Raw genomic sequence first — 26,379 nt, 5'->3', positions numbered from 1 at the left:
TTTAAACATCTGAGAAGATTATAGAAGAAAATGCACCCCCCCCCCCTCCCCAATTTAAAGAATAATTTCTCATTTGCTTTGTTTGTACTGACACCCAGTCCACCCCTGCATCATTCATCATGTCAGACAGTCGAGCCTCTAAAAGGCCTGAAGCAACTAAATCATTATTTCATTAAAACTGACCAAATCTACTTTATTTGCACTTCCTAAAACTTAGACAAATTTGATTTTCCCCGGTTAGGAGCAAAAGTGCATCAGCATTTTTCAATCAAAAATGCACAAAGACCCGGGACTTCTACAATACAAGAACAGCAGCAGCATACGTGTATGTGAATACATACATCACCTGTGCTTTTCACAACAGTAGCTTCCTGTTGGTTTTGCTCGTACGACGTGACTCTGAGAGTCTTTAGTGTGGAAGGTGCTGCTGGATGCATAGCGTAGCCCTGAGTTACGACTTACAGAATAAAGAGCTATTCCTTCTAATCATCTGACACAAATACACAAAGTTAGAGTCCACAGGATCAATCGGCTCTGAGAACCAAATTCAAAGAGCACCTTTTAGTAAATACATTCAGCCTCGTGGTCGGGAAACATCGACTAAAACTGATTTTTTTGTCTCTGGCACTGATAAACGTCGTCTTACTGACGGAGGACGTGTCCGTGCTGCGGGGGTTCTTTGGCCAGGCGGGTCAGGGGTTTAAAATCACAGCATGAAAAGATAAAACCGAGACGCGAACTGTTCGAGGATGAAAAACATTTCCTATCCGAGTAAATTTGGAAATTTGCAATGCTTAGAAAAATATTTGCACAAATTGATTGTTTTGTTACTTCAGCTGCAGAAATGTATGAACACGAAGGGAAAGACGTTTATAAAAGCGACGCACCGCACCAGAGTTAAAGTGGAAGAAATTCATAGAAGGCCGAGCTTCACGTATCCCAGTAAATCTAATCATGGCTCCAGGATTGTTAATAATGACTTCACGTCCTTCCCGTGTTACTTCTAAAAACACCCAGCTCGCACCTTTGAAGCTTAAAAATCTGCACCCACTTATTATCTGGGCATTTAGTTTTTTCTCAAATAAGGACCTTTTTACAAAAAATACCAACGCAAACACCCTCGTATAACATTCATAGGACCGAGCTTTCTTTGTAGTGTTACCCTCTTTTCAATTAAACACCTGTCAGTTAATTTGGGTGAGAAAACAGGTTTCAGCTCTATGAAGCGTGCAGCATTTACACCGTGATGTCAGCTCTTTCATTTGTGTAGCAGATCTGCCTTCAAACAGTTGTTAGTATTAGTTTGCTGTTGTAGGAGCAGAATCTATAAGAGGTCATGTTTATGACTAAGGCAAAATTAAACAAATAAAGACACTGGGACATCTTCATCCCAACATTTGGTATCAAGCCTTTTCGAGGGGAGAAAGAAAAAAAAAAAAAAAAAAGATAAAAATATACACTGTGCAAAAACATAAAAAGGAGCAACAACTGGGGCGAATACTTCACTCCTTTTGGGGTAGGTTTGTCTCAGGGTTAGGGGGGGTCAGATGGTATCCGAGTTTAACGTGATTGGTAAACTGTACAGGGTCCTGTATAAAGCTGGAGGAGGGAGGAGGAGGAGGGTGGGACAGTGTTTAAAAGGTGGGGTAAAGAGGGGTAGGTGGGGCTCTCTCTCTCAGGCTGCACTACCTGTGGACCGGCAGGTGCAGCCCATTGAGGGGGTTGAGGGCGGTGGGGCAGGGGAGGGGTGCAGCTCCATCTGGGCCAGCAGGGAGAAGTGGTCCGAGGGGATGTGCGGGTGGGGGCAGCCCGTGATGTTGTTGTCTATGAGCCACTGGCTGTCGAGCGGTCCGAGCACGCCCAGGACGCCCATGTGGGTCTTGGAGAAGAAGATGTAGTCGATCACACCCTGCAGACACAAAAACAGCACCTGGAGTCAACGCCGTGTGGGAGTCAATCCAAAAGAAGAGTCACACCAACAATCTACAACTACAACTCGATTCCATGGCTACACATCCTCAAATCCTCTCCCCGCATCTCCTCCCACCAAAAGAGGAAATATAATCGAGGAGGCTTCCATCTTGGAAGGGTTTTTCTGCAATCAGTCTATAAAAGAGGGACAAACTATGGTGAGAGAAGGACTCTGTAAACTACTCATACTTGTTATTTGTAAGTTTTTTCAGTTATTTAGGAGACTCAACTTTCTGTCCTTTGGTGCACAAGAGAGGAGCTGAGATGCTGAGACAATCAGCCTGTTAAGTGGGAAACAACGCTTAAAATAACCACACGGATCAGACTCGTTTAAAGAGTCCTCCTCTCACCATGCTCCTCCTTCAACAGGGTGACGGACAGACGAGCAGGTTTAAACCACTTCATCACTTCATGACTGAAAGTCTCATCAAGTCTTTGTCTGCTTACAGAGTAAATAATATTAAGCGTGGAGCGTAATCTGACGGCTGTACTCTTGATGTCTTCTGACAGGATGCCAAATCTTTACCTCTGAGCCTCCTTATTAACAGGTTGTGTATAACGACACTTTCTCAATGTTTCTCAAACCTCTAAAGATGGACGAGTGCGAGTGAGATGTGCAGAGGAAATATATGTACAAATTTATGAAAGCTATTCTGCTGTTTCAAATCACTTTATTACACTTTTGTGTCATTTTCTTTCATAATAAAAACAACCTGTCCTTTCTAATTTATTACATGTGTGAATAAATCAGCTCCTTAGATGACTAATCAACGCTAAGAGAAGCAGAAATGAGTCAAGCTCATTATTAATATTCAAACATTCACCAGTGAAAGTGCTGCAAGTGACTCACTGGGCTTCAGTCAGGGGCATCAGCAGTGAGCAGAGAGGGCAGTGCTAATGGTTAGTCTGCACTGTGTGAAGAGCTATTTAAAGGATGGCCGTCGATGCCTCGTCTCTGAGGGTCTACTGTCAGCTTGGGCTCCCTGTCGCTCTCGAGCCTACTGCCACCCGAGCGGGGCCCCCCCGTTTGCACCAACAGACATCCTGGTGTGGAGGCTGCAGGATGGTGGGGGGGCTGCACATCGCTCGTGAGCTTTATTATCACAAACACCTGCTAATTGTGGGCCAAAAGCCACTAGTAAGCCTGCATAAGTAAAGTTAAAGGAAAATATATTTTTAAGCTGCTAATCATATATGAATAACTTTATTGATCCCAGAGGGAAATTCATAAGTCCAACAGCTCATCTGCTATTTGTATGAGAACTGAAAAGCCTGATGTCTGTGGCTACAAATGATTTTCTGTATCCTCTGTTTTTCAGCAGAGACGAGTCTTCCAGTGCTGATGCTTTTTGTTCCATAAAGATGTTATAAAGTGGCTGATCGGAGTCGTTCAGGATGGTTTCTGAGGCCTTTAGTGTGCATATATTCACACTAATGTGTGAATATATGCACACTGAGTTAATGCATAACTGTGTTAATTTAATTTGATTTATTCAATTTTATTTATATAGTGCCAAATCACAATGGTCACCTCAAGGTGCATTTTACTGTAAAGTAACCCTAACCCTACAATAATAAGAAAACCCCAAAACGAGCCCCTATGAGCAGCACTTGGTGACAGTGGGAAGGAAAAACTCCCTTTAAACAGGAAGAAACCTCCATCAGAACCAGGCTCAGGGAGGGGGGGTCATCTGCTGAGGGGAGAGACAGAGATTAATAATAACTAATGATTAAATGCAGAGTGGAGTATAAACAGAGTGAAAAGAGGTGAATGAAAAGAAACAGTGCATTATGTGAACCCCCCAGCAGCCTAGGCCTATAGCAGCATAACTAAGGGAGGGTTCAGGGTCACCTGATCCAGCCCTAACTATAAGCTTTATCATAAAGGAAAGTTTTAAGCCTAATCTTAAAAATAGAGAGGGTGTCTGTCTCCTGAATCCAAGCTGGAAGCTGGTTCCACAGAAGAGGGGCCTGAAAGCTGAAGGCTCTGCCTCCCATTCTACTCTTAAGTATCCGAGGAACCACAAGTAAGCCAGCAGTCTGAGAGAGAAGTGCTCTGTTGGGGTGATATGGTACTATGAGGTCTTTGAGATAAGATGGGGCCTGATTATTCAAGACCTTGTAGGTGAAGAAGACTCCCCATTTACATGAACAAATTGGAGTCTATGAGATAAATATGATTCAAACCACTGCAGTGCAGTACCTTTAATACCTATAGCAAGCTCTAATCTCTGTAATAAAATGTTATGGTCAACAGTATCAAAGCTGCACTGAGGTCCAATAATTGGAAAGACTTCTTTGAACAGTCTAGTAGGAATGGGATCTAACAAACATGTTGCTGGTTTGGAGGAAGTAACTATTGAAGTTAACTCTGAAAGATCAACTGGAGCCAAAGAGTCTAAAACAAATACAGCAGTGCTGAAAGCAGCCGAACATGAAGAATAATCTTTGAGATGGTTATGAATAATTTTTTCTCTAATGTCTAAAATTTTATTTGTAAAGAAATCCATGAAGTCACTACTAGTTAACGTGAAAGGAATACTCGGCTCTACAGAGCTCTGACTCTTTGTCAGCCTGGCTACAGTGCTGAAAACAAACCTGGGGTTGTTCTTATTTTCTTCAATTAATGATGAGTAGTAAGATGTCCTAGCTTTACGGAGGGCTTTTTTATAGAGCAACAAACTCTTTTTCCAGGCTAAATGAGCATCTTCTAATTTAGTGAGACGCCATTCCCTCTCCAGCTTTCGGGTTATCTGCTTTAAGCTGTGCGTTTGTGAATTATACCACGGAGTCAGGCACTTCTGATTTGAAGCTTTCCTTTTCAGAGGAGCCACAGTATCCAAAGTTATACGCAGTGAGGATGTAAAACTATTGACGAAAATCAATCAGAGAGTCTAAACAAATACCAGCAGGACTGAAAGTGATTAATTCATTCAATCTTTACATGTTTAAGGTCTTTGCCATAATTGGGTAGTCTGTGTAAGACAGTTGGGGAATTTATTGCTACTAATGTTAAAACCGGGAAGAAAAAAAACTAATTTAAGTGTCAACAGGCTGTCTGGATGACTCAGATACCGAAGCAGAAATGAAGAGCTAAACCACAAGGGAGATTCAAGAAATATGCTCTGAAACCAACACACAAAATAAACCAAAGCAGAGAAAAGTTTTTGTTTCAGAAAACAGTAAAGGGTAAATCATGGCGCGATGTTTAAGGTTTTCCACTCCCACTGAGGTCTCACTGCAAAACGATTCAGAACATGAAACAATCTCCACATACAGAAAACATGAGCTACATGAACACAGTAACAACAGGTTTGATCTACTCACCGTGTAGTTTGAATATTCAACTCAAATGAAAATTTAATGGTGGAACAAATTATGATTATAAAGATTTCAGCTTTGCTGTAACACGTTTTTCTACATAACTGAACATTTACCCTTTCTGGAATTGGCCAATGCATCCTTAAGAAAACACCTAATTATCCTGCCTCATACAGAAATACAAGAGGCCGCTGGCACAGTAATTTTCAGTATCTATATGACTGTGATGACCAGCTACATCACATGATCTCACCCGAGCACGGCACACACAGCCTTTTTGTCTGATGCCTCCTGAATCGATGCCTCGATGTAAGGCATCGATTCGGGGATCGCTGCTCTGATGCACCGGCTGCAGCAACATCAGTCTCAGCACCTCTGTGGAAACATGCAAAGTCCACGGCTGGAGGAGCTGGGGTTACGTTTAGGGACTAAACTTAGAGGTAGCGCCGGGAAAACGGCTGCACAACCTCAGACACCTGTCTCTTGGATGGGTGTTCTGGAATGCAAATTTCATTATATGTTTACATATAATGACAATAAAGTCTTCTTGAAAACATGTCCTGTTTAGGCTTAGACAAACACTGTGGTTTGGGTAAAAACATGCCTCACTGACTGTGCTCACTGATGGATGACGAGCTGGGAGAGACAGGCCTGTGAGTCAGGGCACAGATGCCAAAGGTCACGCAGTGCGTCAGTGAGCCACAGTGGTGGCACAAATTGACGCCTCGAGGATGAAAATGGGGCTATGCACATTAGCATCCACCCCAGTATACTTGGAAACTAATTTTAAAGCTAATTTAAAGCTAAATCTGTGCCGTAAGCCTGTAAGCCTTAAAGACTTTCAGCAGCTGCAGGAATCGAGGGTCTCCTCAAAGCCACCGACCAGCAGCATCTCCTAAAACGGAGCACCAGCAGAACAAAGATCCGCGGTGACAGCAGGTGGCTTGTTTAGCTTTAGTACTGTGTTCTGTGTAGCGTGCATGTTTTCTGTGGTTTTCCTCTGCACCAGCGTCTGCTGTAACATTTCCCAAAATGATGCATGACTGTAATCACATCAAGTCATTACTGATATTACATAAACTCTTCAATTATCTGCTGAACAGATCAAATAGAAAAATATTTCTGAGGAACACAGCAGAGCTCAGCGGAGAGACGCACATTAGTGCAATTGTACTGGACAAAAAGGACAAGAAGGTGACAGCAGGGCCAACACTGCACCCAGGACAGAAACAGCAATCAGCTGATGGCACTGAGCTGGCAGCAAACATGCCCAGACCCAGAGCACTGATGCAGCGCTGCAGCCTCATTTCCATCTGTACCTGTTTCTATAGTATAACCACAGGTCACACACACACACACACACACACACACACACACACACACACACACACACACACGAAACCTGGGATCAAACCACCGTAACCCGCTCAGAGTTCTGCCTCCTCCATCTACAGTTTGTGTTGGTACTTGTAGCTAATGTGACAGTGCAGCTCAGGCCACACTGTGGAATAATGGAACCAGTAATGTCTTTGTTCCTGGGTGTAAATCAGTCACAGAACATCACTTTTTTTAAAAAGTAACTGGAAAAAGGGGCAGTTCCTCTGCGGTTGGGTAGCTTCTCTTTGGTTCAGCTGTCTGGGAAAGCCAACATGAATAAATACTGCTTTGGAACAGGTTGTGAATGTGAGTGTGGATGGTTGTCTGTCTCTCGGTGCTAGCCCTGCGACAAGCTGGCGACCTGTACAGGTGTACTCTGCCTCTTGCCCTATGACAGCAGATATAGGCTCCACATGACCCAACGACCTCTGCAGTGTATTCAGGAGCTTTACTCAAAGCAGGATGAGGCTCATCAGAAACTCAGGAGGAAGAGGGGAAAGAGCTGCAGCCAGAAATCTGTGTGCTCCCAGAGAAGCTGATCAGAATCAACAGGGCACGCCACCTTTGATCAAATCATCGCTGAGATGGAGGCGGCATCCTGAAGCAGAGGGCAGAAAACCACAGGGCCAAAGGAACACTAAGGGCAATGAAAGGTCACTGAACCCTGGTCCTCCGCACACTTGACTGCACGTTTAATGCAGTTTATTTCCACACTTTGGCTCTTCTTTCCCACGGCTGCCTTGTGATGCTCATAGGGGATTGCCTGATTGAGGCTTTTTCCTCCCACGGAGCACATTTGGAGGATCTCGGTCACACTGACTGTTGATCTTTTTTGGTGCTAAAAAAACAAATCTGTTTCAAATGGAACTGTTTTTGTTTGTTTTACCTTGAAGTCATATGTGTAGTTGGTGTAAGGCATCAGATTGCTGTCATAGGCGCTCTTCAGCTGGAAGCTGTGTGTGATGCTCCCGTCTGAGTTCCCGTTCTTGCCGTTGCAGCTGAAGTTGGTCAGACATTCGTTGTAGCGTAGCTCCTTAAAGTCTTTGTGGTTCTCAGCCACTCCCCCATTGCTCAGGTACTCCACCACACCTGCATCAAAGAGCAGGAACAGTTACAGATACTTTCCAATCACCAATAAACACAAAGAACAGTAGGAAGTATTTGATAAGACACTGTAATAGTGAAACCCCATAACAGCCCAGTAATAATGACAAGAAACTTAGTTTAATACCAATAAGAAGAAGAAGAAGAAGAAGAAGAAACAGCCTTTATTGACCCACAGAGGGGAAATTTGGGTGTAACAGCAGCCGCAGTTATTATAAATATAAATAAAAATATAATAATTTACACTATTAAGAAAAGAATATATATATATATAAAATCAACAAACAAGATTAACCTTAATACTACTAATAATAACACTATATACAATGTACATGATGTGCCTGTGTGTTGAACCTTAACAGGCCGGACTATTTACAGTATAATTACAATACATGGTATACAATAACATGGTAGAAATATAATTAAAGAATAATTAAGAGTAGAGCATAAATAACAATATCAAAAGTTTAATGAAAAGATCATTTAGACTACAGAAGTGCAGTGGCATTAAAGCTGAAAATTAGATCAACTGTTTACAGTTTCCTTTAACTATAAAGTTTGGAGACTCAAGAGATTAAAGAAAATACTTTATTAAATATAAAACTGTACACAATTGGGCACAATTAATCCAGTCCATTTAAGCCTGTTAAAAACTGCACCTAAATTAATTTTACTTTCCCAGATTTGGAATGACCCAGGTTCCTGACATGTGGCAGCCTTACCAGAGTCAGGCAGCGAGTTGAGGTCAGCGCACAGGACGATGGGGATTGAGGACGGGTCAGAGGTCGGCGAGCCTGTTGCCACGGAGCCCGAGGCCCTCTCAGCAATGCTTTTCAGCTCTGACAGGAACATCATGGTTTGGATCAACTTGACGTCCGAGTACTCGGGGTCCCAGTGCATGTGGGCGTTCGCCACCAGGATAAGCTGCCTCTCCTGCGGCGGCTTCATGCCTAAAAAACACAAAGAAGAAGAAAAACAGAGGCTGCCAGTCAAACAGGGTTTTAATATCATTTTTATTTCATTTACAATGATTACGCCACATTCTGCCTGAGGGCCCGACGTCCTCTAGTGGGCGCTGTGGCATTTACCATAGAATACCAGAACTGGCAGGTCCACCACTGGAGCCATTAGTGGAATGAAATCTTTGGACCCACTGTCAGACCCTACGAGAGTATGCAGGCAGTTCCTGGAGGATGAAGGAATAGATACCACTGAGTGGCCTCCACCCTCACCTGACCTAAATCCAACAGAACATCTCTGGGATATTATGCCAGGTTGCTCCTCGGGCTGTCCAGGAGCTCAGTGATGCCCTGGTCCAGATCTGGGAGCAGATCCCTCAGGACACCATCATCATCTCATTAGGAGCCCCGACGCTGTCAGGCATGCACACGAGCGCGTGGGGGCCACACAAACTATTCTTGCTGAGTTGTTGCAGTGAAATTTCAGCTAAATGTTCCAGCTGCTGCATCGTTTTTCACTTCAGGGTGAATTCAGCCTCTGTAGGTTCATCATTTTCATTTCCATCAAACACTGTGGAATCCTTTCATTCCTGACACATCACCCGGTCCGCATCTGTACGGATATCCAGCATGATGTACTTTCAAAGTATTCCTTCAATTTTTTTGTAACAACATACAAACAACACTGTAAAAACCTGCAGAAGAGGAATTAACTGACACAGCTTCTGAATCGGAGCTTTTTGACTTATTTTGAGAAAAAGATAAAGATATGAGTTATAAAATTCTGCATACTTTTACTGGACAGCTTTTTATACTTAGATAAAATTACACTGGGGAAAACCACGTTATGCAAGCAGAACAGTTCCACATTACTTTCACTGGCACATGAAAAAATGTGTTTTTGCTTTAAAAAAAAAAACAAAAACTAACAGCATGTAAAACCCCCAGAGAAATCCTGATGGTTATTTTGGATACAGAAAACCACAAACAATGAGGCAACTTCAAAAACTCAAAATTGCTGACAGAACAAAATATTTAAAAAGGAAGAGTGGAATATATTAAGCATCAATGAATGAGACAGACTGACCACAAACAGGGAAGTTCACTGGGAGCAGAAAAGGCCTGTGTGTTTGTGTGTGTGTGTGTGTCTCACTGCAAACCCAAGTAAGTTACTAATTAATACATTTAATCTTTTAACCACAGCAGAATGAAGCAGATACTATGTGAGCAGCAGCAGCCACAGCAGCGTGACTCGAATAACTCGATTACAACAATCCTCATCTCTGTAGCGCTCAGTTTTCACCAACGTCTGCAACTAAAAACAGACCTACGATCAAAACGTACGCAAGAGCACCGTGTGAATAAAAAGTATTACAACATTAAACCCGAGTAGGCCCCAGACTGATACCACAACTGCCGCAGTTAAGATGATGCTGTCTATGCACACACGGCAAAGCGCAAAGAGGCGGAGCCGCCACAGTGAAGGTGAGCTCAGGTGGAGTGAAAGAAACAGAGCATCTGAAACAGCAGCACGTCTTCCTGTAATCACCACTAAAACCTTCACTGGGTAAAAAGCTGGAGGTCATCAACCACCTGATCAACAAGCTCCAGCGAGAAGAAAAGAGAACTTTGCAGCTGCTCCATCCACCGTCGTTTACTTCACACAGAGAAAACGATCATTTTAAAAGGTCTCTCTCTTTTGAAGAGTTATTATTGCTCATTAAAAAGATAGAAGTATGTTTTATCTGATTACTTGATTAATTAATGGAATAATTGATTGATTGATTGATTGACAGCTGTAGCCCCTAAACCACAGTGAGGCAAAACACGTGTGTGGATACAACCTCATGCAGCCTCACTAAAACACTTTTATCCACTCAGCTTTATTGACACTAATTAACCAAATCAACTGTTCCTGGCGTGTGTTTCACTACTTCAGCTATTACAGTCTGTGTCCTGAGAAACAGGTGCTGCTCACAGAGGGTCTCCTCTCACTGATCAACATCGAACATCGTGTTACATTGTATCATCAACTGTGGCAATTAATTTTTTAAAGTGTATATTCAATTAGCTTTATTCTGTTTTTTACCTTTTACGGATGCTATTTTTCTTTGCACTTTAACTTTCTGTGTTTCCCTGCGTGAAGCTCCCTTTCTGCCTCTGATCAAAGCCAACAGTGACACCTTGTGGGGAAAACACATTACTGCAGTTTCACTTTTACTGATCCTTTAATTTATTTGACAAAAATGACTGTGGATTACAATTTTCAAGCTCAAATTTTTTTATTTCTATTTTCCTGATGTGCTGAACTGTGTGCCTCCGTCACATGTTAGTAATGACCCTGGTTTTATAGCCTTCTAACTTTCCAAGTTACAGAAGCAGGGGGGTCCGTTCACGTGCACAGTTATACGCACGCTGAAACCATTCAGGTTCAGGAGAAGTCTGAATGAACTGCTAAATTACAAAATGAAAATCATTCCCTCATCATCTGAGACAGATCCCAGAGTAACTTCCAGTCTTACCACCGGAGAACATGTCCTTGTTGACCTCGAGCAGCACAGCCACCCCGATGTTGTCTTTGGTCATCACTCGGTTCAGCATGACCTCTGAGCCCTCAGAGTTAGCCATGGCCACCTGATTGAACTCCACAGTGTGTTTCTGAACCAAAGCGAACCTGCAGGAGCACCAAAAAGCAGCAGAAATGAGGACTTTGAAAACTGATGCACTTGTTGATAGTAGTTACATCGAGAAAAGATTTCCTCCTTTAAATCTGCCCCTCTGAGATCAGAGTGAATACAGTGGATAATAAACAGAGTCAGGCTCCAGTTTTATGCACTTCCATGTTATTTGTGACTATTACTAAATAGATTGCACACAAATCCTACATGAGAAAACAGAGTGAGATTCAAAAAAGCTGAAACTATAATTTTAGTAATAATATAATCCTGGATAAAAGGCACCAACAAAATTCTCCATTCATGAAATCAAAATGTACTTAAAGTACTTAAAGTATACTTCAAGTATATTTAAGTATGTATAAAGCTCTTAAACTCACTTCTCAGTCTTGAAGAACACGGCACAGCCGTCCACGTGTTTCCTCTCCTGTTCTGAAACCAGTTTGGCACGAGATTTTGGACAGAAGTAGCCGTCGTAGCCGCGCTCCTTTAGTGTTTCCAGAAACAGCGTGTAGTACTGCTCTGTCTCCACCTCCTGCAGACACACAGGGCAACAACCTAAAGGACTCAGTGAGATGTACATGGCTCAAATACAGCATTAAAACCACGAGAGGTGACGTGAATACTGCTGATCATCTCGTCACAATGCAAAGTTCTGCTCAGGAATCACTCAAAATTATAACCAGGGTTCTTGCACCATTTCAAAAGTCAAAGATCTCAAATTAAACTTAAGGAGGAACAATACGAAATATTAAGTATTATATTCAAACCTGTTTTTAAAAAAAACAAACTGCTAGTAGAGATTTTTAAAAAAAAAGAGATTTCAAAGTCAAAATGAGCCGTCAAAGCGGTCATGAGTTACTAAAGAGATGCAGTGTCAGTTTATTATCGGTCTTTATGGGCGTTTCCCTTCTAAGAGCACAAGAAGAAGAATATTTAAAAAACAGGATTTAAGAGGTTTTAACATCATAATGTCTTGAGTCACTTGGACACTTTACCTCCACTGCCATCACTTTATCCATACAGTCAGATACATTTTATTTATTACACTCACCCATATAATGCATACCGTGTATGCTGTGTACCTTACCGGCTACAAATGTATATAATATTTTGATATCTTTATATAGTGTTTTGACGTGTGTGTATATGTAAATGTGGGTATTGACACTGATATATATATTTATGTATATAGTGCTTATGTATATGTGTATAGTTTTTTGCTATTTTATTTTATTCTATTGAATTTTAGTTTTTAGTTTAAGATAAGAGATAGATAAGATAAAACTTTAATGATCCCACGACGGGGAAATTTGTGCATTACAGCAGCTCAATACAGAGAAAAAATGAAAAGGATGAGTAAGAACAAGTAACTAAACTAAAAACTAAAACTAAAATTCAATAGAATAAAATAAAATAGCAAAAAACTATACACATATACACACATATAGTTATTTGTTCTTACTCATCCTTTTCATTTTTTCTCTGTATTGAGCTGCTGTAATGCACAAATTTCCCCTTCGTGGGATTAATAAAGTTTTATCTTATCTTATCTTATCTTATCTTATCTTATCTCTTAAGAAGGTGCATGTCTTTGGAATGTGGGAGGAAACCGGAGTACCCGGAGGAAACCCACGCAAGCACGGGGAGAACATGCAAACTCCACACAGAGAGAGGGAGCATTTACTGGGGTTAGGTTAATTGGCTAATCTAAATTGCCCATAGGTGTGACTGAGCGCGTGAATGTGAGTGTGAAAGGTCGTCTGTCCCTCTGTGTTGGCCCTGCAACAGGCTGGCGACCTGTTCAGGGTGTACCCTGCCTCTCGCCCTATGACAGCTGGGATAGGCTCCAGCCCCCCCGCGACCCTGAACAGGATATGCGGAAGCGAATGGATGGATGGATGGATGGATTTAAGAAGGTGGGGGAGGATGTTTGATAAAAAGCACCCCCGTTTTTTGCCTGAGGGGAGAGTTCATCACACCGAGCGTGTAACTGATGCAGGTGGATGGATCAAAGCTACATGTGCAGGGCATGAATTTTGGCCATCCTGCAACTCTTCACCGAGTCGTCACCTCCAATATTTCGAGCCAAGTGCCACATGTTTTTCATCCTCAGTAACACCGATGAAACCGAACTGAAGGTGGGGCCGTGGGGGGAGGAATGCAGACGTTTTAAAGTGAGAAGAAGAACACGCAGCATTTTGGATTTTTTCTTACAGAGATCGGTCCATAATAAGTTTACACAGCTCTGCAACACAACCAGTCATTTCACCAGTTTTTCTCCTCTCAGATCCATGCAGTACTGAAACGCCTGTTATAAAGCAGATACTAACGGGACTGACGTGTGTTACATTAATGCCTGAAAGTTACAACATGCATACCGACTTTAACAAATACCTGAAGCATCACATGGCGAGCCAAAAGAAAGATGCTGGGATTTCTGCACGCAGCACAGTCACTGTGTAACTTTAATAATATGCAGATGGGTCAGAGTCTGATGGTAACTAACCTGACCTGCACGTCCTGCATGTCAGCTGGGACACAGGTGGACTAGTGTGTAATACTACAGCTCTTCTCCGCAGTGGCCATCAAAGACTCGCTGGGTTGTAATTTTAGGGATCCACATGTTCCTTTTGGCTGAATATTCAAACCATTTAAATCCAAAGTTTCCAAAAAAAAATAAAAAAAATAAATAAAAATAATCACTGGGAAGAGCAGGTTCCAGTGCAGGCTGTTTATTAGACAAAAACACACACACAAAGACCAAAACAGACAGTAACATAGTTAAGACTGAGATGACCCCTCCTAATTTACATTAAGTCTCAACCCCTGAAACTTGAACCCCAGCCAATCACCTGTTGAGGCTCTGCCCACTCTTGTCCCACGTGGACTAAAGAAACAAACGTCACCAGGGTACCTCAGTGGTTTACAACAGCTCTGACAGCTGTCACAGTGATAATCTTCTTTCAATTAAAACCTCTGCTATGAAAACACCTCTTTGACAGTCCCCACTTAGCTACTCCTGCTAATCTATGTTACACAAACACAGGTGGCTCTGCAGAGCTCCACTGTTGGAGCCCACCTGTCAGAAGACTTCCTAAAATACAAGACGAGGTCACAAAGTCATGTGAACCAGAGATGTTCCTGCAGCCCACCAAGGCCTCGAGCATACATGAGTGATAGATTTAACAGGCCTTACCTTTGCCCCAGTAACCTTAATGTATTCAGTGTTCATTACTCCAGTGTGTGTGTGACTAATATACTTTAATACATGATATAAAAATAGCAACAGAAAATAATCAATATTAAAGTGATAAAAATTCCCAACAGACTAACGACCAACAATGAAACAACCACCCTGTAATAAAGTGGACTCTGTTTCAGTGGGAAACAAGCCAGGATCAATCAGTAACATCTACCTCTTTATCTGCTTCAGTGGACAATGACTTGGTTGTGCTGATAGGAGAACAGTGGATACTCTGGACTGATCCAAGCAGTCTATAACAGCTCTGCACAGTGTAATGACTGCAGAACAGACAGAAGAAGAATGCCAGCCTTTGTTGGCACTGTTCTGAGTGAACCACCTCAGCAGATGTACAACAGCTCCGACAGGCTCATTTAGTTCACTGTTTTCTCTCAGATGCTGAAACCACTCAACATTTCTTTTACTCTGAAATGTTTATGAGCCGCTCCGATGCTGCTGAGCAGCAGGCAGGAGCAGACCGGGCAGCAGTCCGATGCCGGGCTGCCGAGATGGATTTTAGGAACGTGGAATGTCACATCTCTGGTAGAGAAGGAGCCTGAGCTGGAGCACGAGGCTGGGGGGTATCAGGCAGATGTAGTCATGCTCACCTCAATGCAAAGCTCGGATTCTGACACAAACTCTCCTGGAGAGGAGCTGGACTCTGTTCCAGTCTGGAGCTGCACTCAGTGAGAGGCGTCAGGCAGGGGTACGTATACTTTTATACCCACAGCCCAAATAACCAGATAACCTGTTTGTCCACTGTGTTCATCCGAGTGGGAAGATATCCAAATATTAAACAAATATTTGGGACTGACCAAGAAATCTACCCGAAGTCTGAGTGTTTAAGGTCTGCTATGGCTGCTCCACAAAAGCTCACTGAGAATACCTCGATGCTGGCAGGATATACAGCATCTTCTGAGGCAGCGCCGGCTTTACCTGTAGGCTGATGATGTCAGCGTCACAGCTGGTGATTTCCTCCATGATGCCCTTTTTCCTGTACTCCCAGTTTAAGGCCCAGGATGGACAGTAGCCGTACAGCTGTCGCGTGGCGTACTTGTCGCACAGCACGTTGTAGCACATAACCGTGAAGACAGCTGGAAAAGTTAAACATATGATATTAATTAGAGAAAAGACAAATCTGAAAGTTATGAATGAAGTTTCGCATGAACTGCCTGAAAAATTCTTCCCCAAACTCAGAAAGGATCACCTGTGGACTCAGGTTAGTCATGTGCCTCTTTTCGACCAGTACCTACTCGACTCAGTTCTGCTCGGTTTCAGTCGTTTTCCATTAAGTACCGTTCGAAAGTCCCGTGATGTCACAACACAAACAGTCGCTCCATCTGGATACTGTTGTCAGGCATCGAGCACAATAACATCCGTGTGGGTTAGTGTGTAACCATTTCCCTCTTCGCCAGGTTTCAAAAACAGCAGCTTTGGTTCTTGTGAGGGAGTCGCTCTGACGTCACTCCCTGGATAATCAATGGCATGAGGGGTAAAAAAGTACCTGGTTGGGCGCCCGGGTGGCTCAGAGGTGGAGCAGGCGACCACAGGCATGTACTGTGTTGCGGTGCGGGCGGCGTGGGTTTGAGTCCCAGCCTGCCTCCAGTTTGCCTGCGTGTCTTCCCCTGTATCTTTCCCCCATTTCCTGTTTCCCTCTACTGTCAGTAAAAGCTGCTGTGGCCAAAAAAAAAGTACCTGGTACCAGGTATTACCACCTAATGGAAAACCCAAAAAACAAAGTTGAGCTGAGTAGGTACGTGTGGAAAAGGAAATCTGAATGTTAGTCTCTGTTTATAATTTATAGGGGTCCATTTAATAAATTTAGTTTTTAATGCCTTAAAATGTTTCATTTCATTTCATTTTATCATTGTTTTCAGCTGAAGCCATTCCTGTCAATCAAAGCAGCTGCATGACTAACTTACTTACTTGTTATCAAAAAATAAATTCACCCCAGATAAAGTTGTTTTCAGGCTGTAAACGTACTTTTTTAATGCTTTAAAGTTCAGCTGGGCGGTTTTAATTTCATGCGTGATGAATTTTTAAGGTGAACATAGAAAACACCCACTGTGGCTTTTCCAGAGGCTTTAATGCATCAACTGTACAGATAATTTATGGAGGGGGAGCCGTTTTAACTGAGCCCCTCTCTCACTCACAATCTAATCATGTGACTCAAGAACATTAATATAAGAAAACAAATAATACTTCAGAACTAACTGACGTCAATCATTCAATCTAATGACTGCACATTTATATAGTTCTATACACCATCAGACGGCATGCTGGGTAATACTGGCCAGCAGTGTTTTTGCTCTGTGCAGCATTCAAGAAAATAAAAATGAAGTTTGATTGACAGCTGCACTTCAGGGGTGTGTTAAGAAGCCGGGTGTTGGCTTAGAATAAAAACAGCTCAATAAAGAAACATTACATTAACCTAAAAAGCATCAGAAGCTAACGGCTTGTTAAGGACCGCCTCCCTGTGCCAAGTCACGTCCTCTGAGACAAGCTTACCGGTGGGGATCATTTGGTCTCGCTCCTTCAGAGTGATCCAGGGTCTTTGGGGGAGCTGCTCTGGGTGCACTGGGGAAAAAAAAAAAAAAAAACAGGGCAGGATTAGTGCTCATCTGTCCACGACAGACACAATGGCATACCTGCTATGATATACCTGCAGCGCTGAGGTCTACAAAAAACTGTTTGCTAAAATATGCATGAGTTCTGATAAACAGCTGAGGTGACGCGCTGCTGAGCCTCTTACCTGCTAGATTGTCGAGCATGTAGTTCAAAAGCTTTCTGGTTCCGTCCGGCTCCTGGTACAAATTCAGGATGTCTTGGGACAAAGGATTTCCTGCAAAACAGTCAGTTTGTTGGTAAAATAACAAAAATAATCAGTCTGTGTCACCTTATTGGAAAATCTATGTTTACTGTTTTTGTTTAATGTGCTGGAGGAAATAACAACCCAGTTAACAAAAATAACTGGTAACTGATTAAAACTCAGAGAAGAGAACTAAACCCTACACAGAGATAATCTGTGAGATAATCTTTTTTTTTTTTCTTCAAGATGGCGCCGGTGAGGTCAGCAGCCGTCGTACCTGCTCCTACGCTTTGTTTGTATATATTAGGTTTAGCTCTAATTCTGGACTTTATAATTCCGCCTGCTCTGTGTCATATCACGTATGACAGACAGACTCTTTTTAATATCAGAATACAGCACTCTGGCTGTATTCTGACACCTTTTTCTCCCGACCCGACTTGGCCCCAGGAGATACTGCGTTTCCAGTGGGCCAGCTCAAACAAAGGACGGACCAGGTCACGGACAAGGCCCCGAGGGAAAAGAGCCGGTGTAAGAGAGAGGCTGAGGCGCAGAGCGCACCAAACGCCACTGCCGAGCATCCTGTTGGCTAATGTCCAGTCACTGGATAACAAGCTGGACGAACTCAGGGCCAGGATACAGTTTCAGAGGGACATAAGGGACTGCAACATCATCTGTCTCACGGAGACATGGCTGACCCCCCTCATACCGGACCACGCCGTACAGCCGTCGGAGTTCTTCAGTGTTCATAGCACGGACAGAACGAGTGAGTCTGGAAAATCAAGAGGAGGAGGTGTGTGCCTAATGATTAATAACAACTGGTGTGACAGTAGGAATGTTGTCCTTCTGAAACAATCATGTTCACCTAACCTGGAGCTCCTAACCCTGAAATGCCGTCCCCACTACCTGCCCCGCCAGTTCACTTCGGTCATCTTCAGCGCCGTCTATATTCCACCTCAGGCGGACACAAACACTGCACTATCCGAGCTACATGAGGCTATTTCCACCTATCAGGCTAACCAGCGTGATGCGGCTCTCATCGTAGCCGGGGACTTTAACAGTGCAAACTTGAAAAAGCTGATACCGGAATTGATTCAACACATCGACTGCCCCACCAGAGGAGAGAGGACCCTAGACCACTGCTACTCTCCATTCAAAGATGGCTACAAAGCAAAGCCTCTTCCGCCTTTTGGGAAGTCTGACCACACCTCTGTACTTCTCATGCCGAAATACAAACAACGGCTCAGGCAGGAACCCCCTGCTGTGAGAGAAGTGACACGGTGGTCTGATCAAACAGAGGCCGCTCTGCAGGGTGCGTTGGATTCAACCGACTGGGACATGTTTCGCAGCAGCGCGGGCGGAGACATCGAGGAGTTTACGGAAACTGTCGTGGGATTTATTGGGAAAGTTGTTGATGACACTTCACTTAGGAGGACCATCAGGACTTTTCCCAACCAGAAGCCGTGGGTGGATAAATCTGTCCGCGACGCCCTGAGGTCCCGCACCGTTGCCTACAACTCCGGCCTCGCCTCTGGGAACATGGAGGACTACAAGGTTGCATCATACAACGTCCGCAGAGCGGTGAAAGAGGCAAAACATCACTACGGCCGCAGACTGGAACAGCAACTACAACAGTCTGACCCCAGGGGACTGTGGCAGGGACTACGCACCATCACGGACTACAAAGCACCACACACACCCCCGGTGAGTGCCGACGCTTCTCTGGCTGATGAACTCAACATCTTCTTTGCGCGCTTTGAGTCGGGAAGCCGACAGCCCGCTGCGCTCCCGGCCGGAGGGGCGGAGACACTCACTGTGACGGAGCGCGACGTGAGGAGGGCGTTTAGACGTGTAAACACCAGGAAAGCGGCTGGACCAGACGGTATTAGCGGACGTGTCCTTAAGACCTGCGCTGACCAGCTGGCACCTGTGTTTACAGTGATATTCAACCTCTCACTGAAACTGTGTGTGATTCCCACCTGCTTTAAAAAGTCCATCATAGTCCCTGTCCCAAAGAAACCACACCCCAGCAGCCCCAATGACTTCAGGCCCATAGCACTCACCTCTGTGGTGATGAAGTGTTTTGAGAGACTCATCAAGACATTCATCACCTCCTCACTGCCCACCACCCTCAACCCACTACAGTTTGCATACCGGCCAGACAGATCCACAGATGACGCCATATCCTTCCTCCTCCACAAGACCCTTTCACACATAGACACTGGTAAGGGGAACTATGTGAGAGTGCTGTTTGTAGATTACAGCTCAGCATTCAACACCATAGTTCCCTCCAGGCTGGTCTCTAAGCTGCTGGCCCTGGGCCTGGGCCCATCCCTGTGCAGGTGGGTTCACAGCTTCCTGACCAGCAGACCACAGGTGGTACGAGTGGGTCACCTCACCTCATCCTCCCTCACCCTCAACACTGGATCCCCCCAAGGCTGTGTGCTCAGCCCTCTGCTGTACTCACTGTACACCCATGACTGCGAGGCCACGTCAGAGTCCAACGTCATCATCAAGTTTGCTGACGACACTGCTGTTGTGGGACTAATCTCTCACAATGAGGAGACAGCCTACAGGAGAGAGGTCTCCCGCCTGGAGAACTGGTGCCAGGAGAACCACCTCCTGCTCAACGTCAGCAAAACAAAGGAACTGATCGTGGACTTCAGCAGGAAGCAGCAGAGGGACTACCATCCACTTGTCATCAGTGGTGCTGAGGTGGAAAGAGTGGACACTTTCAAATACCTGGGAGTGACCATCTCACAGGACCTGTCCTGGACTCATCACATAAACATCACTGTGAAGAAGGCCAGACAGCGTCTCTACCTCCTCAGGCGGCTGAGAGACTTCAAGCTCCCACTCAAGGTGCTCAGGAACTTTTACACCTGCACCATCGAGAGCATCATGCGTGGGAGCATCACCACCTGGATGGGAAACTGCACCAAGCAGGACTTCATGGCCCTAAAAAGGGTGGTTCGTTCAGCTGAACGGACCATCAGAACCACCCTCCCCAACCTGCAGGACATTTACACCAAGCAGTGCAGGCTGAGGGCCATGAAGATCCTAAAACAGCCCAGCCACCCCGGACACTCTCTCTTCTCCCTGCTCCCATCAGGCCGGCGTTACCGCTGCCTGAGGACTAAGACTGAAAGGTTGAAGAAGAGTTTTTACCCACAAGCCATCCGTCTGCTCAACTCTGAGCCCTAACTGGACCATTATTGCACAATGTAAATATTATAATTTATAAAAGTGTGTATAGTGTATAGTATATAGAGTATAGTGTGAATTACTTTTTTTTTTTTTATTTTTATTCTTCTTATTTATATGTGTGTGTATATATGGTTGCAGGTACAAAATACATTTCACTGTGCATTGTACTGTGTATAACTGTGCATGTGACAAATAAACACTATCTTATCTATCTTATCTTATCTTATCTTATTTATTATTATTATTAACAGCTTTTTTGGTCGACAGCTGTCATTCAAAATTTGTTGCTTTAAAAAATGGGAATAATGAAAGACAGAACTCACCTTTCAGCCCCAGGGTTTGTAACTGGAAAAGCCTTCCAAGTTCATAAGGCAGAACTCGTAAGAGATTATTGTTTAAAAGCAATTCCCTGCAAGAAATGGGACAAAAAGGCATCAGCGTTTTGTCTCAGGCTCGAGTTTCAGTCATTCCTCGTCACTGATGTATTTTCACTGGTGTCAAAGCGTCATCCACCACACACTCTTCTGCTGTCACGTCTTTAGTCTCTGCTTGTTTGTGAGATGCTTTTATCACCCGCTCGCTTCATGATCTTCCCTGCCTTTTTAATCATCGTGTTTATTATGATCGCTCTCCTTCGGGGCTGTGAGATTGCTTTGAATTACTCTGAAGAAGAAAGGCTAAACATGCACGTCTCATTAAGTGAGGTTGGCAGCTTTGTTCAAATGAACTTTAAGCAGATACACACTAAACTGCAGCTTGGTGAGTTACTCATCACCAGGTCCAAACACTGATTTCTACCAGCACGCAGCCTACCTGAGAGAGACCATGTTGCCGAGTTCGGCGGGCAGACTGCGGAGCTTATTGGACGACAGGTTCAGGTAGACCAGGTTGGGCAGCTTGGCGATGTCTGGCGGGATGCGGGTCAGGTTGTTGTCATTGATGTGCAGCGCCGTCAGGTGGGTGAGTGTCCACAACGAGGTGCTCAGGCTCCTCACCCGCCCTGCATCCACACAGACAGACACAACACACCCAAATGAAGCTTTACGGGAACAAAGCTAAATGTGGCTCTTTGCACGATGTCCGCAAGACACTAAATACTCATGAAGTGTTCGCGCCTCACAGCTTCTACATAAGGATAGTACATGCTCAGCTTTGGTTTACATCTACCAGCAAAATCATGAAGATAAAAAAAGCCAACTGTTATTTAATGAGCTGCTCCATCTCACAGATTAAATCAGGGGAGTCGCACTCTGACCTGAGCTCTGACTCAAAATACTTCCACCTGGTTTTCCATTAATGTCCTAAAACTGCCAAAAAAAAAGAAAAAGGGGGAAACAAGGAGAGGGATCCAGAGCTCTGCCTGATTTCACTTCTACCTGTTCAGGAGCAGTTTTACACCTGAGCTTCAAGGATTTCCACTTTAATGGAAGCCGACACTGACCGGATATCTCGAGCTCGGACCAGTGAGACTTCTTCCCACTCGCCGCCTCCTCAGCTGACATGATGGTGTAACATCTGCGGGGATCTGGAGGATCATATTTTTCCTTTGGCATACCTGTTAATCTGAAAAACACAGCAGAGCAGGACGACCCCACAGATTAACAATAATATTAAAATAAACATTCATGTAAATAAATGTAGACATGAAAAGTAAAAAGGAATCAAGAAGCACCTCCAAAAAGTTCCCTTAGTTTAAATTAGAATAATTGAAATAATTATGAAATTAATACTAATAATGATAATATAAATAAAATTTTTAATAATATAAAACTAGAATTACATTTAGAGTAAATAAACAATTTTAATAAAAATAATAGATAAGCAGAATAAGATGGATGGAAATAAAAATATCTTTAAAGAGTCAAAAATATTTAGTAAATAATAAATTAAAAAAAAAATAGATAAAAAACACTCAAAAAGTTGGCTATTAAGTACACGCGGTACTACAAACTGTTGAAAGAGTCCTGAAAAATACGTCGGTATTAATGTCCTCTAGTGTTGGACAGTATTGTGACCTTAATATCATATTGATTTGTATTTTCCAAATACCAGTACACAAGTGAAAGGATAAAATCTTAAATGTTCAAGTAGTTTTTTTCTATTCCATATCCATCTGCTGTAAACCCAAATATGAGCCCAGAGTGCAAAAATACTGACAATAATAATAATACGGTGATAAATAACCACTGTTGGTAACACTCAGCTCTATAAGATCTTACAGAGCTGTTAATCTATGTTAATCTATGAGATAATGTTATTTCAAATAATCAAATGATTAAAAACTATAAAGTAATTTATTGATAAACTACTTAAATAATAAGAATTACTGTGTGTTGTTTTAATATATGTGTTTTTACAACCGCTAAATGTAGCCAATTTAAAATATAACAAAGTTTCAGGAAACAGAAACAGACTCACACTTTGTCGCACACTTTGTCGCACACTTTGTCGCACACTTTGTCGCACACAGGTCAGTTTAAACATTCATCGGCAGCTTTCTCTAAAATACTCTGAAGAATATGTTCCCATCCTTTCAGCGCGGCTGTCAACATTTACCATAAGCAGCCTCGGGAGGCTTCACCGGCACACTGCTGCTGGATGAAGCTGACTTCCCGTTAGCATAACGCCAAAGCAGAAAACCACAGAGGGAGCACCTGCAGGAGAACTGGCAGTGACACAAGCAGCTGAGATTGTGACGTGACGCTTCCAGCAGGAATTTCAGGTTTAAAAAAAAAAAAAAATCTGGTGGAGACATCTTTGTGATGATGGCTGGAGAATAAACGATGTTTTGAGAGTTGTTTCCACTTATTTGAGCAAACTGGAGATATTATTTAGAGCGAGAATCGGACACTGAATCCAGCAGGGGCTTAAAACAGCCTCAGAACACAACAGCCGAGCCCCCCCATGAAAGGTTAAAAGCATGTCTGTAAAAGTGTTCAATGAATCCCAACTTCAAGGACCGTTTTCTCTTCACTAAAACATGATTGATTGTCTCCTACAAATAAAAATTTGGGACCTGTTCTGTCTAACAGTCCAAATCACTGAGATATTCAGTTCAGTATCATATATGATTGATTGATGGATCAGTTGATGGATATGAAATGCAGTTATGCTCTGCAATTAATTGGGTTTTAAAGTCATTTAAAACTGTGGCTCCAACACTTATGCAGACCATCTGTGGTGCTCCTTTGTTACCTCGCCCGACGACAGGTGGAGGGAGGTAACGAGTTCGGTCACGCTGGTCTGTCTGTGAGCAGGATAACTCGGAAAATTATGAAGGAATTTTGATGAGAAGTTTTGGAGCTGCTGGGGTGGTAGGCAAGGTAATGGGCTCTACTGAGCGCAGCCTGCAGCAGTTTTAACTCAGGTGAGAAAAAACAAAAATTACCATAGGTGGCTGTCAAAACAAGTTATAGCATATGAGAAATCTCCTTTTTACACAACATGTAAAAGGCATTTTTACACAAGATCTCCTTTTTACGTTTTTGATACCAGGCTCATCGTCCAGCTGTGATTCCTTCTGTGCCAAAATCATTTTCTCATACAGCTTCTGATGCTGAGGGAGTTGAGGATATGCTGAACTGCCTGTAGACAGTCTGTTTTTGCTGCTGTTAGTGAAACGGTCTTTGACGTGGATGCAACACTGCTGAACTCTGACAGTGAATAAACTTTCATATGATGTGAGAATGTAATCAAACTTTATCAGAGGGAAAGTGTGATTTCTAGGTCGCAGGTCTGATCTGCTGATGATAAGTAATGGCAACAATATCGGGAATAAATAAACATGTTTATGAGCGTTTTTGTGTTTAGAGCCTTCAGCTCCAGAGCTGAGGCTTGAGGCGAGGAGGACGTTTTATTAAGAAGCCAATGGCGTTTTTGCTTCTTTGATGAAGGGGACCCGTTCTCCAACTTCTCCTCCACCTCTGGCAAACTACGCTCATGTCTGGTCTCTAGCCACATGCTTAAAATAAAAGTAGATGGCAGGGAGATGTTGGCCAATCAAATATGGTGGGGGAACACGGCAGCTTCCACAAACTGCAAACCTGCTCCTGTGTATTTTTAGTAGATTAATTATAAGTTTATGAAAATGCATCAGTTTGTTGGAAGATGTAATTGCACACTGAGTACAGTATCCTTTGTTTCTATTAAATAACCTCAGAAAATTACTGACTGCACCTTTAAATGCACTAACCTTAGTTAAAAAAAAAAAAGCAGCTCATTCTGAGGAGGTCAGCTGGGACCTTTGGCCGCTCTCATACAAAAGCCTGCATAAAATAAAAATGTAGAGAAACTCTCTTTAATTTTAGTTTTCTGAGCTCACAATAGCCTCGAAATTCTGTTTTTTCCCCCCCAAACGTCCAGCTTCTATTGTTATGTCGGTTATTTCTAATGTTTTTTGCACATTTAGTTTAGTTTCAGTTTACTATAACGACCTTGGCTGTCCGCAGCTCGAACCAGGAGCTTGCAGGTTATTTAAACTCCGCTGCAGTCAGCAAAGCCATGCATGCAGAGCTCCCCGGCGCACAACACTGCATAACTTTGGAGCACCGTGCAGGTCAACATGAAAAGTATGCAAAGCATAGAAGAAGAAAGTGCACGGTTATTACGCACCAGCTGCCGTGAGGTCTGGCAGAGGGGGAATAAGTTTGGAGGAGGCTTACATAATCTGTTTACAGGCTACTACCAGGTCACAAGTAAGCAGCGACAGACATACAGCCTGTTGGCACCGATTCATATCACAGCCATATGGAGACAGGCACCAATCTGCAGCTCCAGCAGCGACTTTTATCACAAGCTGGAGGTGATTTCCATAGTTTGGGCTCCAGATAAATATTCCCAGAATAAGCAGCTGAGTAGTTGGAAGACTGATGAGTTCTTATTTTTATTTTTTTATTAGCGGTGGCAGCTGCACTAACAGCTCAGAGGGGACTATCCAAACATAGCCATAATGTCAAAAGTGACACGGTCGGGCCCGTCCAGGAGAAGTTCGGCCCACCGCCCTCCAGCTGTGACACCTGACAGCGAGGTAAACACGCCCTCCGGCTGCGCGCACGCAGAGACGCTCCAGCGCTCAGTATACTAAAACAGCGCCAATACAAAGCCCAAACCCGGGCCAAAGGCGGCCAAACGCGCAGCGCTCCCGAAGCACGCCGCTAGATTTGTTTGGCTGACGGCTGTAAGGAGCGAGCCGCCCCGGCAGTCACCGAGGAGGACCGTGGGGGAGACGACCTGGCACGAATATGAGCGGACTTAAGTGCTAAATTTAACCCGGGAGAGCACGGAAAGAGTGACAGCAGCACAGACACAAAGTCAGACCTGACATTACCTTCATTCGGGGGCGGTAGAAGCCGGTTCTGTGCAGGAATCGGCAGCAACATGCAGCCGCGGCTGCTGCACCCGTTTAGACCCTGAACGTCTCGGAAACAGAAGGAAGAACAACAAACGCCGTTTCCGCTCGTGCCCCCCCCTCCCGCGCGCGCACGCACACACACACACACACACACACACACACACACACACACACACACACGCGCACACACACACACACACACACACACACACACACACGTAGACATTAATACGTAGACGCTGCGTTGTACGTCAGCGTGTCCGCCATATTGGATGTGGCAGATCTGCGCAGTAAACTAACGCACGTTACTGGACTGAAGTTCTTTAAGTTAATGCGTCTCATTCACATATGCACTAATATATATT

At 43.7% G+C, this 26,379-nt stretch overlaps 1 protein-coding gene across 1 annotated transcript; it reads right to left on the bottom strand.

Moving 5' to 3' along the window:
• Positions 1–890: 890 nt before the first annotated feature.
• cnot6l (CCR4-NOT transcription complex, subunit 6-like) lies at positions 891–26,012 on the bottom strand. The gene is given in 13 exon segments (XM_030723533.1): positions 891–1,730; positions 1,733–1,909; positions 7,556–7,758; positions 8,496–8,723; positions 11,255–11,406; positions 11,788–11,942; positions 15,588–15,745; positions 17,160–17,228; positions 17,404–17,493; positions 20,988–21,073; positions 21,478–21,664; positions 22,106–22,227; positions 25,991–26,012. Coding segments are annotated over 12 exon segments (1,662 nt in total). The 5' UTR covers positions 22,218–22,227; positions 25,991–26,012; the 3' UTR covers positions 891–1,685.
• Between the last annotated feature and the right edge of the window lie 367 nt (positions 26,013–26,379).

The sequence above is a fragment of the Archocentrus centrarchus genome, unplaced genomic scaffold (assembly GCF_007364275.1).
Source record: "Archocentrus centrarchus isolate MPI-CPG fArcCen1 unplaced genomic scaffold, fArcCen1 scaffold_26_ctg1, whole genome shotgun sequence".
NCBI classification, from domain to species: Eukaryota; Metazoa; Chordata; class Actinopteri; order Cichliformes; family Cichlidae; genus Archocentrus; species Archocentrus centrarchus.
The sequence above is the reverse complement of the archived record's forward strand: the minus strand, read 5'-3'. Positions and strand labels throughout refer to the sequence as shown.